The 14,149-nt window shown below is 43.0% G+C and overlaps 2 protein-coding genes across 5 annotated transcripts in view; one reads left to right on the top strand and one right to left on the bottom strand.

The window, feature by feature from the left end:
* Positions 1 to 8,015, top strand: part of flrt1b (fibronectin leucine rich transmembrane protein 1b) — a 34,449-nt gene extending 26,434 nt beyond the window's left edge. For all 3 annotated transcript variants that reach the window (XM_047585505.1, XM_047585506.1, XM_047585504.1), the window contains exon 3: positions 2,459 to 8,015. In XM_047585505.1, the coding sequence (XP_047441461.1) occupies positions 2,474 to 4,672 (2,199 nt within the window). In that variant the 5' untranslated portion in view covers positions 2,459 to 2,473 and the 3' untranslated portion in view covers positions 4,673 to 8,015. The remainder of the gene's footprint in view (positions 1 to 2,458) is intronic.
* The window catches only part of macrod1 (mono-ADP ribosylhydrolase 1), a 110,542-nt gene that overhangs the window by 80,186 nt on the left and 16,207 nt on the right, over positions 1 to 14,149 (bottom strand). The window lies entirely within an intron of this gene.

The following is a 14,149-nucleotide window of genomic DNA, read 5'->3' as shown; positions in this document are numbered from 1 at the left end:
TGTGCTTCGACAAAGACTTATTTCAGAACATGATTAAAATGTTAGGGGCGCGGTGGGGGTTGCCACAAAGGGAGAGCAAGGCAAATGTGGAGGCGAGAAATCTGAGGCCGTGAGGGAGTGAGGAAGAGGAGGAGAGGGTGAGGGGGCGCCGCAGAATTGAAATGAAAAAGAGAAACCGAGTTGACGTGGTGGAGATGAGAGGGTGACTAAACCAAATCTGATTGATCCAACCTCAGTGTGTAGGAATCATCGGACGACTGGAGAGGAAACGATTAAAGAGGATTAGATAGAAACGGAGACAGGGGAGGAGAGGAGACGGATGGCTGCACGGACACTTCTGTAAACAAACCTGAAAGTGGATATAATGAAAGATTATGAAGGAGAGGTGGGCGGATAGGAGAGGTAGATGGTGTGAAAGATAAAGACGCAGCGAGAGGAGAGCGAGGGAATGAACGAGGGAGGGGAGGAGAGAAAAGATCTGAGGATCATTAAAAGGATGTGTCAATAGGAAACCTTGGCGTGTAGGAAAAACACGCGTACACACTCGTGCCAAGAGGGTATTTATGAAAGGGAAGCATGGATGGCGAGGCACTGAAACATATGCTAGTTGATATTCATAGAGCATCCCAATATGGTCTCGGCTCCTACCTTGACACTCCCTCTTGTGTGTTCCTCTCTCTTTATTTTCCCCATCTCTAAAATGCTCCGAATGCCAGGAAATAGTCAGATCCAAGCTAAAAATACTATTAAGAAGAGAGGAAAAAATCCAAGTCTGGGTCCACACTGAATTGTGTGGCGTACACTCTTTTTCACCCCGACGTATCAAATGCTCGTTGCGTCGGGCTGAGACAGAAACTGGTTGTTGTTGATGCACATCTCTTTCACTTATACACAGAGAGATGCTCACACAGGCATGTACAGGTATACAAATGTGGCTATTTTTGCCCTCATATCAGGGAGAAAATAACATCCAACCGATGCTTGGAACCATTTCTCTTTTTGCAGCTAACTCAGCTGATACCGACTTCAGACTTCACTGCCAGGAACTCATTTCCCTTCTCCTCCTCTGACTGACTGGATGGAGGCGAGGGGACTCCATCTGTCTCCTCGCCTCCACCCCTTCCTCGCCTCCACCCTCCCCTCCTTCCATCTCTTCTATTGTTGCCATCTCTTGTTTGCTTTGCATGGATTTTGACTGCAGCCAAGGGGCAATTTTGCATGTAGCACAGACACACACATACATGAACAGAAAAGGGGGGGGGGAGTGAAAAAAATTGCTTGCCTTCAGAGGATTTGTTTATCAAATGTGCTGTCAAATCATGTCAGGCATTTCACGTCAGGGCACATTTTACTGCCTCGGGCTACCCAAAAAGAAAGGATTCAAAAAAAAAAGAGTGTTCCACAGTGTAATTTCCGCAACTTTCACCACTGTACATTATTCACATTCCATAAATAAAGGGCTGTGAACGCGCGTGTACGGAGATCATTTTATCTGAATTGTAAATTCACGTTATTGAAGTTGGTGTCAGGGATTTGCTGGGAGACAAGTCATAAAACATCGACCAAGGAACATATTAATGTTGCAGAAAAATGTTTCTCTGTAAAACATCTCACTAAAACATTTCTGGGGATTTCAGGACCACTGTCCTGAATTATTTATAGAAATTTCCCGAACAATAACAACGGAGAGTAAACATGCATTATACATGTCAGCTCGTACTGAGAATGTTCTGTGCTTGGTATGTTTATTTATTTGACTGAGCATTTCTCTACATGTGTTTTGGTCATAACCTCCGACCGATACCCTGGTGTTTCTGAGTATCCGGTCACAAACTTGTAAAATTCTGCTTTTCTTTAGTATTTTCTTCATGGTCTTAGTTCAGGGTTAGATATAGTGCACTCGCACAAGTCCATTACTCCCCTTGTCTTCGAAACTATCAGCTGCACTGCAGGCAATTAATCTGATTTGCTTCTCCCCGATCTCTCCTCCATTTTATTTTCATGTCACTCACTCCATTTCAGTTAATCTCACTGGAAAAAATCCTCTTCACTTATTTTCTTTTACTTCAACTGTCACTGTCCAATTTTCTCCATCTCTGCCGTCGTTTTGCTTTCTCTGATTCTTGTAATTTCGTCGTCCAGTCACTCCACCCCTCATTGCACTCACTGTCTCTAAATGTCCGTTTGTCTTCTGCTTGGTCGCTCTGACCTATATAACACTGAGCAGCTTCTTTTAAGTGAAACTGACGATTTAATCGCCAAATCTTCAGCACTTTGGAGAACTTTTACCAGCAGGTAGAAAATACATAACTTTTGTTCAGTCCTGTTTTTATTGTGAACAACTTGTTTTACTGTTTCATGTCAATGTAACAAGCAACTCTCTCTTAGATTTTCAAATCAGTGAATTACAGTATTAGTATTTTTTAATACAGTTTCTTATTTTCTTTCTGTCAATCAGGAGCTGCGCACCAACATGGCAACCGAGAGTCTTGCTGAGCTCCGTGATTGGCTCTTTCTGCTCCTCCTGTGCCTCACCTTATTGGCTGAGGTGCTTGAACTGGCAGCAGCGGCAATTGCCATGGAGACGGGCGAGGGAGACGAGGGCATTGTTTGCCCCTCGGTGTGCCGCTGTGATGAGGGCTTTGTCTACTGCAACGACCGCGGCCTCAGCCTAATTCCTCCACTACCGTTAACGGCCGCCATCCTCTACTTGCAGAGCAACCGGCTGAGTAACGCCGGGCTGCCCCCGTCACTGGAACGCAGTACTTCCATACGAGTGATTTACCTGTACGCCAACCAGTTGGATGAATTTCCTATACACCTCCCGCCTTCATTACGGGAGCTCCACTTACAGGATAATAATATACGAACGTTACCGCGATCAGCTCTGGCCAAGTTACCGTTACTAGAACGTTTACACCTGGATGATAACTCTATATCCACAGTTAGCATCCAAGAGCGAGCTTTTTCTGGGACTCCGCGGCTTCGACTGTTGTTTCTTTCTCGGAACCACCTGTCAAGTATCCCTGCGGGCTTGCCAGCGTCCTTGGAAGAACTGCGACTCGACGACAACAGAATTAGCACCATCCCCACACATGCCTTCCGTGGGCTCTCCTCCCTGCGACGCTTGGTCCTGGATGGAAACCTGTTGGCCAACACACGCATCGCGGATGACACCTTTTCCCGTCTCTCCAACCTGACTGAGCTGTCGCTGGTCAGGAATGCTTTGCAGTCTCCACCTGTCAACCTGCCTTCAGCTCACCTTGTGCGACTACATTTGCAAGACAACGGAATGACCCACATACCTAGAGGGGCGCTGGATGGGATGCGGCGGTTACAGAGGCTGGACCTATCAGGAAACAATTTAACCAGTCTCCCTCGAGGACTTCTGAAAGACACAGAAAGCCTGGAGCTGCTGCTGGTCCGAGGAAATCCCTGGTACTGCGGCTGCAACCTTCGGTGGCTTCACGCCTGGCTGCACGGACGGGGGGCAGCAGTGACAGTCAGGGGTCTGACCTGTCAAGGGCCTGAGTCTGTAAGGGGCCAGACTCTCAGGGACCTGAGTTCTCTGATGGAGCAATGTGAAGGCCCTCCTGCTGGTCCCAGTACTGGAGTAGGAGTAAACCCAGCGGATAAAGACGGAGGAGGAGAGGATGGCGTTGGAGGCGACGCAGCAGTGGTGTCAGTCCCCCATGGAAGCACTACCACAACCTCTTTGCTGGTCCCCACACAAGGCTCCCTCTTTACCCTGCGAGCCAAGCGGCCAGGCCTGGTTATGCCTCTTCCTCCGGGTGAAGGGGGGCACATATCTGCAGAGGCCCTAGAACTGACTGTAAAACCTCTGTCTTCGGACAGTGTACTGGTGAGTTGGTTGTGCCCAGAGCCAGCACCCTCCTTCCGCCTGTCGTGGCTGAGGCTGGGTAGCAGCGCAGCTCTCGGTTCCATCACAGAGACTTTGGTTCCTGGAGAGAGGAGGCAGTATCTCCTTACCCAGCTCACCCCACGCTCCCATTACCTCATCTGCCTGCTGCCACTACGACAGGAGCCTTCTTTTGGGGGCTCTAGCATGGGTTCATCTCGAATTGGCACCATGGACACGGACAGTAAAGACTCGGCCCCGGCCTGTGCTCAGATCGAGACCGGAGAGGCGCTAGTCAGCTCCGGAGGGGAGGGGACAGATAAAGAGGGTCAGGACTCGGAGCTAACAGCCCTGCCGATGGCTGGGATTATAGGGGGTGCCACAGCATTGGTAAGCCTGCTGTTAATCTTTGGTATCTTTTGCTGGTATGGACAGAGAGCAGGTTACATGTCTGGGGACACGGGCTCATACAGAGGGAGCCGAGGTGGGAAACATTACGATGACTATGTAGAGTCAGGCACCAAGAAAGACACTTCCATCTTAGAGATCAGGGCGCCGCCTGCTGGGTTTCAGATGACAGCTATGGCCCACCAGCCCCTGCAGCCTAAGCTGGAAGATGTCACCTACATCCACACCATTTTCCCCTCCTCCTCCTCTTCCTCCCAAGCTAACGGGACCTACCGGAGCAGCCATGGAACTGGCAGCCTCAACGGCACCATCCTCAGCCAAACCAGCCACCACCACGTCACTTATGGCACCAACCGTGGCTACAGAGAGGGCGGCATCCCCGACATAGATTACGCCTACACGTGATGGTACAGGGACACACTCCCTGAGCCACATAAGCTCACTAGGCTGGTGGCCATTTTGTCCTTGGTTTCCAAAGTACCCTCTGTGCCTCTGCTGGTTCAATTCTAATTGGTTTGCTAAGTAGAAAAGACTGATTTCAGCTAGTTGATTGGACATTGCTACAGAAGTAACAGTCCTACTATACTCTACTACTGTATACTACATTATACAGTAGGCCCTTCTTTGAGCGCTACATATAGTTATAAATGGTTACGTTTTCTCTTTTGAATATCTCTGTCTTTCAAACCTACTGTTCTTCTCAGCTCATAATAATACACAGTAACTTATTTGAGGTTGATATACTAGGCTTAGCTGATTTAGCTGGAGATATATTTATAATATGAGGAAGAGGCACTTGATGTGTATAGAGATAGCTCTCATATCTTGCTACCAACTGTAAGCTCTGTGCTGTATAGATAAAAGGAATGACAGAGAGAGAAATCAATGGTTGTTATAACCCACAGATGACAATGCATCATTGTTGACATGAAAAGATGTGTTCCTAGCCCCCTCCTTTCCTCTAGTTTACTCCCCTCCTCCTTTTAATTTTTCCTCCTTTCCACTTCTTTTTTTTTTGGCTGAGGCTCTTTCCTTTTATTTCTCTTGTGTCTTTTGTGGTGCTGTGAGCAGAGGACGACTTTGTTCTCGCCAAGGGAGCTGACAGCAGTGATAACAGTTCTGACAGAGACGGGAGACTCAAACCACAGCATGGGTAGACTAATGAGAGGGAGAGAGAGGGAGAGAAAGTGCGTCGGGGGGATGAATAGATGGATGGATGGAAGGAGGGAACATAAAAGAAGACAAGGAGAAAGAGAGGGGGGTGCTGTTTTGGTGATGTAGACGCTGAGAGATGTACGCTGGCTTGAGGCAGAGAAAAGCGACAAGAAGAAGAGGAAAAACCAGGAGATAAGTGAAAGAAGGGCGTGAGACAAGTGCATCGACGGGAGGTAAAAAAGCAGACAAAAGGAAAAGAGGATGGGGCGTGGTTAGGTTGACAACTGGATTGATGTGACGTCATCGTCCAAACGGCGATGGCGTTTTGACGTTTACCAACTGCACTCAGCAGATACCTGAATGAAAACAGACTGCATGCTTCCTTCAAGGACTGATGTTTTTAGGTGCCTGCGGTCAAGTCAAAGATTCATCAAACATCGTTTTGGTAGTTACTATTCATCAGATCTATTTACATTGCACATACATCAGTTGAACAAAAAAGAAGGAAGGGAGGCACAGAAAGCCAGTCAGAGTGAAAATGTAAATGTAAAATAATTGCTAAGAACATCTATGAAATACATCGTGTCAGAATTTACAAGAAGAACTGCATGAACCCAGTTTTTATTGTGGTCTGGTCTCACTGATTATCTTTGCAAATGAAGTGAAAGAAACCTAATCATACATCTTATAATAATGACCCATTATCTTCTAAAGGCTGGCTAAACCTTGCTAATCAAACATAAGTTTTAGCATTTGGTAAGATTTTTGTGAAAAGTCTGGTTCATTACTCACCCATTCTCTGATGAGGCGAAAGATCTGAATATGAAACGGATCTGTCATGGTAAATGTAATTTTATATTGTGATATTTTTATGTATTGCAAAAATACTGATTGGGAAACTGATGATAGTCAGAAATGTCTGCTTTTGGAAAACCCAGTAAATAAAGCGCCTGAAAAAAAAAAACATTTCATAATTTTGGAAGCTACCACTGTTTACACAGCAATGTTGGGCTCAGACTACAGGATTTTTCAGCTGATTTAACACAGATTCACCCTTTGAGACAAATCGAAGAAGGTCTGGGACCTAAGTGTGTGTTCAAGTTCGACCCAGAGTATCTGTTAATGTGAGTTGTTTACAGAGGCGGGCTTAAACTTTTCAAACCCCTTGCTGACTCATCAGCCCTGAAAAAGTCCAACAATATTTAATATTTAGGGTTTAAATAGAGTTAAAAATCTGGATCTGGATCATTACAGTTTAGAGGAGATAGAGGTCCTGAAGCAGTGTGTTGTGCTGTTGTGTGATGCCAAGCAACTGTAAACTTTCTAGCCCTGGGGGGCCGACGTTAGCTAGCATACTGTTGTTGTTGACAGATATTAAAAGCGACAGTTAAAATCTCACTTCCATAAAAAAATAGACAAGAGTGTTGACTGTTTCGCCGCCACTATTTTCTCTGTTTCCCAACTATTAACAGTCTCGCCTTTCGGCTTCCCCTTTAGATCATACAAGGTCACATTTTGCACCCTTCTGGCACATCAATCTTAAAATCCTAATTTCAAATATGATTAGCATTTTTAATCTCTTTTAGTCTGAGCTCAAGCTCTTACAACCGGAGATAACGTTATAACGTTCACATTAGTGATGTGTGAGCATTTGCTGCTTTTCTTAGTCTTATGTGATGGGAAAATTTAAATCTTTATTTTTTCATTTATTTACTTTTTTTTTACTGTAAGTTAAATAAAACAAGCAAATCAAAGATACTGCCTTTGGCTTTAGGAATCTGTGATAGACATTTATAGACATTTATAGACCAAACAATTAATTAGTTAACTGAAATTGAGTTGCTGCCTAACAAAACTGTCTTTTCTCACATTCCTTTTCATCGTATTGCCCCATCAAAAGAAAGCTTTTAGCAAAAGGTCAAACTAAAATGTCAAACTTGATCTGATGCACTCTGGGCAGTAACATTGACTCAGGTCGTCCATTTTTATAGGCCTTAGCTCAGCATAGACGCAGTTCTGTTAACAGGGATCGCAGCCTGACCGCTACACTGTGCATTTCAACACAAACACGGCCACAGGGAAGCGGCACCTGCTTTCTGACTGCCTCTCACTGACCCCACTAAAATACTTAAAGGAAGGAGGAACATATATATATATATATATATGTGTGTTGACCAACAGCCAGAGAATTACAAAAAGAAGGTAGAGCGTGAAAAATAAAGAGTGAGGATGGAGAGGGGTGATTTAGATAGAGCCTGTAAGTGTTGAAACCTGTTCTTCCTCTCAGTAGCTCTCTTTCTCTTTTTCAGCCTGTGTTACTGTGTACCAGTAATATTCGAAGAGCTCCGGTGTGTTGTTTTATTTTCTTTTTTTTCTTTTTTACGTCCACATTTGTTTTTGTTTTTTTCTTTTTATAAGAGCACTGAAGCTTCCTTTCAGTCTGTGTAGAAATCCTTTTCCTTTAAAAATGTCACCCTCAGATGTGTTAATGAAAACACTCTCATGTATAAACATAAAAATGGGTGCAAAATACTATTCCATTTATTGGTCTGTCATCTTTTTTTCTACGCAGATGAATAAAGACTTCTAAAAGGAAAAAAAAAAAGCAGTTTCACGGGTTCTCTTTGTGTGTGCGTGTGGAGTTCATCAAATCGGAAACAAAGGCTGGAGACATCAAATAATGCACTGTGGTGGCTTGGGAGAAAAAAAAATAAAAATCAATGGGAGGCTCAGATTATTAACATGATTTATGATGAGACGTAGCAGACCTCGTTAAATCACACACAGTGGATGAATACATCAGCCACTATGAGCTCCGATTCAATTTGGAAGAACGAGCCGACCCAAAGTGTACACATCTTCATCCAAGTTTGTGTTTCAGGAAGCGACATGAGGAAGCGTTTGTGTGTATTTGTGCGGACGCATTTGAGCGCCTGCGTTGGGGTGAAGACATGCCTTTCATTCTAAGTGAGTGCTAATGCTTGTGTAAGAATGGATCAATATAACGAACGGGGGAGTGTATAAGTGTCCATCTTCGAGTAACTGCCTGTGATGGGCGTTTGTGAAGGAGGGCGTTCAAAAGAAATATACTGTGTGCGGCTACAAATGGTTTGTTGCAAAGTGTGCTGTGTTTGAGATGAGGACAGAGAAGTGACTTCATATGATGTATATCTGAAGGATGTGTGATGATACAACGATCAGGCACAACATTAAAACCACTGACAGGAGAAGTGAATAACAATGTTCTGCTGGGAAACATTTGGACCTGGCATTCATTCATGTGGATGTTACTTAGACATGTAGCACCCACCCTCATAGACCAGGCCAGACACCCCCACCACATAGCAGTGACACTCCTTGATGGCAGCACGATGCAGCCTGACACAAGCTGGGTTTACATGGAGCCATATATTCCAATTACAATCGGTTTAGAAGCGCAAACCGAATGAAAATGCTTCATTTAAAAGCCTCAGTTGGAACAAACGAGTCCAAACCGAATGACATTTCATTCGGTTTTACAGGGGTAGAATATTCCTTGTGCCAAACCAATCGAAAAGTCGTGTAAACGGTGAATGGGAATGAAGTCAGGCTCCGTTCTGTCTGAGCATGCTCCGTCTTGACGTGAATGCGCGGGGACGTTCGAGTGACGTTTCCTCAACTGACCTACGGCTCGGCGGAGAGTTGGAGAGTTTGTTTTTAATAACAACTCTGAAAGAATTAGACATGATCGCACGCTTAGACGCAGAAAAAAACAGAAATACTGAACTGTTTAAACAGGGACAGACCGAAGCTGGAAAACCCTGAAGACCGGCTACTATAAGGCCTACACAAAAGGCAACGCAAATGTGGATACGAGCCCACAAACTTTCTCAATCAAACTGTTGCTTTAAGAATAAAAGTGCAAGAACAACCGAAACTACTGCTGATTAGATGAGAGATCAGTCACGGGATGTTTTCATCGATCTGCGCATGTCACACGTCTGTAAAACGGCCATTCCCATCAAAAGTAGCGGTACATGTAAACATCAGATCAGAACAGATCACCTCACATGTAAACAGCTGTAATAGAGGCCCCTCCCCTCAACCCACTGGACCCAAAGGCCCCGACAAACAACATACTTTTTACCAGACACCACAGGACACCCTCAGAAGGCCCATGTCCATTAATGTTATGCCTGATGTTATGCCTGTGTGTGTGTGTGTGTGTGTGTGTGTGTGTGTGTGTGGCAACACACGCTATAAATGTGATGGAGCTGCATCTCCACATCTGTGCTCCTAACAACAATGCCCTGAGTTCTTATCAGTCATTACGAGGCCTTTCACTGTCCATCATCATGTGTCATTGCCTGCAGCTTAATTATTCAAACACCCATTACACCCAACCAAAAACAAGTATGCTCAGAGAGTATGGCAGATATCTGTTGAGTCTGACATTTTATTTTTACGCTGCAACAAATGGGATCAAAGTGGAGGCTTCCATTATGTTACATCTACTACTATGTCATCAGTGCAAAATCATTAATCTGGGAGAGCCGGGCTTAAATTATTAAACGCTTTAGAGATATCAAACTCATTTATGGTTCGTGCATGCAGGAACAACAGTAGTGCGTCGAGTTTCACTGCCTTCCATTTTAATTCAGTTCGTTTCTAAATGCGCGGCCTCTATTTCTTTAACAAATGAGCTCAACCCACTGATGTGCAATAAAATGGTCGGTTGCATTTTAAAGTCCGTGTTCAGTATTTTCTTCACCACAGTGCTGTTAAGAATGATTTAAAGCTGCATCGCAAGGTAAAAGTGTCTGCCGGTGTTTGCATGCATTATAAGCTTATTTAGTAAAAGGTCAGTGTATTCCTCTTAATACGTGCCTTTTGGGGAAATGAATGTATGCATGCACAGTCACCAATCTATTCCGCACCATAATCTTCTTGCACAGTTTGTTTGGGTACAGATGTCCCTACAAATTGCAGGTATTACTTACAGATGGGATTGCAACAACTAAATGCACAGGCCTGCGAGTATTGGTTGAGACTTCAGGCAAGGCATGACACAGGCACTGCTATCTATTAGGGATAGGCCATATGGGCGTAAAAAAAAAAAAAAAAAAATCACGACAAATCATCACGAAAATTTTGCCATTGTGGTGATAATGATAAAAATATTGTAAACCCAATCCATGTTTTTGACTCAATCTGTCACTACATTCTGTCTCCGGAGCTCTAAATGAGGCAAGCTGCTGAACTACAGGTTTAAGTAGGAAGTTGTGGAGGAAACTGCTGCTGACTAATCAAACAAGTCTGAAATGTGAAAACAGCAACATGTCTTCTGCCAGGCAAAAATGCAGTTCACTCCCTCGCTTTGCTTATCACACAGAATAGACTGACTGAATGTGTTGCCAATTTTCTTTCTTATTTATTTTCTTTTCTTCTTTTTTTTTTTTTTAAATAAAACTTACCGTAACCCGGGGATATTTACAGCAGAAGACAAAAGAATTAAATGTTATCAAAATGAAATGAATAAATAAGGACAATTTCGGTTTAATTTATTTTTGACATATTTATTCATATTTAAACGGTATTTACACCGTCTGAAATGTCAATAGAAGCGCGACTTGCTACCGTAATAAATGTTGTTGTAGTCTGTGCGCAATTTTTTTTTCTTTTTTTTTCTTATTGATAAAACGCTAAAATCATTTGAGACATTTTCAGGGACAGCTTTAACCGGGAGTCAGGTTATCCAAAACGATACTGTCCCCAGAAATCGGGGACGTCTTGTCACCCTAATTTACCGGAGGTGGCGGAATAAATTTATTGTGTTGCTATCCTTAGCAATTATCTTTCTCGCAAAACTTACATATGGCTCAAGTTTGTTCCACATCCACCTTGTGACAGCCGAACCAGTTCCAATTTACTGACGAGGAGCCTCGTTTAGCCACAAGTGAGCGACGGCTGCGAGGACGTCGCGCCTACGTCATCAGCGTGCGTTTATCACATTTATCGCGAGATGGCTAATTCTTATCGTGGGGATTGTTTCTGGCGGTATATCCATTGACTGTGTATACTATATATCATGTACGATGAGTTATTGCCCACTCCTACTATCTATGTACCCACACTGGTGACACAAAAAAAGGAAAAGATGCTTTCAGTTCCGAATTAAGCAGCCGTCACGTTTAGACTACGACTGGAATCACATTTCAACCCACATCCAAATCTAGCTTGGATACGCTTAGCAAAAATTGGATTTGATACAGTTTTTGTTGTCTGGCTGATCTAAAATCAGCGTGGATACAGTCCGGACATGACAAATGAACAGGTTTAGTAGCTCATTTGAGTTTTCACTCAATGGCACAGCAGAGAAACAAACAGATGCAGCACATGAACATGTGCAAAATCTTTGGTTGATTAGACATTTGTTTTTTCTTTTTTTCTTAAATCTCCACAAATTTAATTTTATTTAATTTATTTAAATACACATTAACATGAATCCAGCATATTCTATCAAAGGGATAAGGAATAACTTAATATTAAATGCAAAATGATAACAATAATAATAATATCGATTTAGAAACAGCACTAGGCCGAGTTTAATATACAACACATATAATAGGTCCCTACTTAATCTCTTTGGGGGTCCTTGGCCTGAAAAACATTGAAGGCCGCTGCTCTATATGAACACCCACACACACTCATTCAGTCAAAAGCTTATTAAAATGCTTATAATGAAAAAATCCAAACCATTTTGTGTCTAATTCCTGTAAATGAAAAACCACATTGAGGTCATTTATTATTTTTTTTAACCTTAGGATCACTAAGCCAGTGGAGACTTTACTTCAGCTGGACTTGAAACTATTTTTTTCCCCCACAGACATGCATAGATAAACAAACCTAAATCCTCACACCAGTCCAGCTGTAAATCCAACTTACACTTACGCATATATGAATTTTAACTCAGTTTTTAGAGGTTGGTTGAACAACCACTTGTACACCTTTGAATGACAGGGGAACGGCAATCCCAAAGGACCACAGCTGAGTCGGATAACAAACATTGGAATATCTGTTCTTGTACAGACACACTGCAAGAAACCAATGAAATACCTCAGAGGAATAAAGTGATATAACAGCAACAACAAAACATTAAGCTTTGGTTGTCTGGGTTCTTTTGTAGCAGTGGATGGAGAGGACATCAGTGGAATAAACAAGGCAGAGAGCAAACTAAGGCAGCCCCAGGGGGATTATGACGACACCAACTGTATGAATTAAGCTGTCTATCAGAGAGAGACACTTTGGTGTCACTGCAAAAACCCTCTAGCGAGATGGAAAAAAAAAATTCCCAGAAAAGTTCTGCCATAGCCACGCTGAAAGCATGCACAAACAGATAACCAAATTGCCCTTGTACTGCAATTGTCCTATTCAATTTCTCTGCCTTGTGTTTTTTATCTTTGGGTTTAGCTTAATTATGAGTCTCTATACTGCTGGATTTTCCATAACCTTGCTGTTAGGAAAAACGAGCAACTGAAATTGAGGAGAATTAAATGCATTTACAACCTTAAGTAGTCTTTGTGTTATTCGGCTCATTATCTGTCCCAGACTGACATTAAGTGAATAATTAATGGATTTCTTCTCACATGATAAACCATCAGGCATTCAGTTTCATCTCCAGCCGACATGAGCAAACTGTGAGGAGAAACAACTCCGGCTGTGAAGCGCTCCAGGCGGCCGTCTCCTACTGGATGTGGTCTCGCAGAGCTCTCAGCCGTCACCCGTGGTCGGCTTAATGCCCACCTCTCCGGGGCTACACTCTGGACCACACAGAGACCTCAGCACTTGTAGTTATGGCAACTTGCGATTTCTCCGGAGCACTGGCTCTCACCTTTCTTCCACAGCTAGGCAGACGCATCTCAGCCAAATAAAAAAAAAAAAAAAAAAGAAAGAAAGAAGAAGAAGAATTCCAAGAGCACTGTAAATTATTTATTACCTGGTTGAAAATGCCACAGAGTGGATTGTGATCATACCAGAGGTGTAGCACACACAATCTGCTGCTGAGCTTTACATTCGTTTAAAGGTGCAAGGCTGTGCAATATAAATTCACTTAAAAAAAAAAAGCATTAACAGATATTTTGAAAAATATCTGAATCACAATCATTAATCGTAACTGTCAATCCATCATAAACTTGAGATAACAAATTGTTATAATATGGTATTTTAATATTTCTCGTGTGGTCAACTATGACATTAATCAAAGAAATAATCCGCATATTAACCGATAACTGGTTAGAAGAGAAAAAATAAAAACAAGATGGCTGACGCTAGGTTCATCGACGCATTAACGTGGTGAAACAGACAAATTAACACAGTGTTGGCTTTGGTCTTTTCGTTGGATTCATAAGCAGCACATGAACTATAACATGTCAGAATGCAATAATGCACAAGGATTAATAACACGTGCTGCACGCGCACAGGGAAATGGTTCGCTCATAAACGTGCAGGCCACAAACCCATCGCATGATGTTGATCTTCAGAATCGGTGCAGTAAATCTTTTCACTGCTTGCCGTTACCATGATTGAGGTGTCCTCTGGATCCCAATACATCACAGCGGCCGTGACTTTTACTTTTTTCCTTTTGAAAGGCAAATTCACCCACAGGAAGCTTCACATCAGGAACCGAGCAGGAGATTTAGTTTTAGAGATAAATGCCCTTCATTTCCAATCCATGATGATGAAAAAAAA

Source organism: Mugil cephalus, chromosome 5 (genome assembly GCF_022458985.1).
Source record: "Mugil cephalus isolate CIBA_MC_2020 chromosome 5, CIBA_Mcephalus_1.1, whole genome shotgun sequence".
NCBI lineage: Eukaryota > Metazoa > Chordata > Actinopteri > Mugiliformes > Mugilidae > Mugil > Mugil cephalus.
The sequence above is the reverse complement of the archived record's forward strand: the minus strand, read 5'-3'. Positions and strand labels throughout refer to the sequence as shown.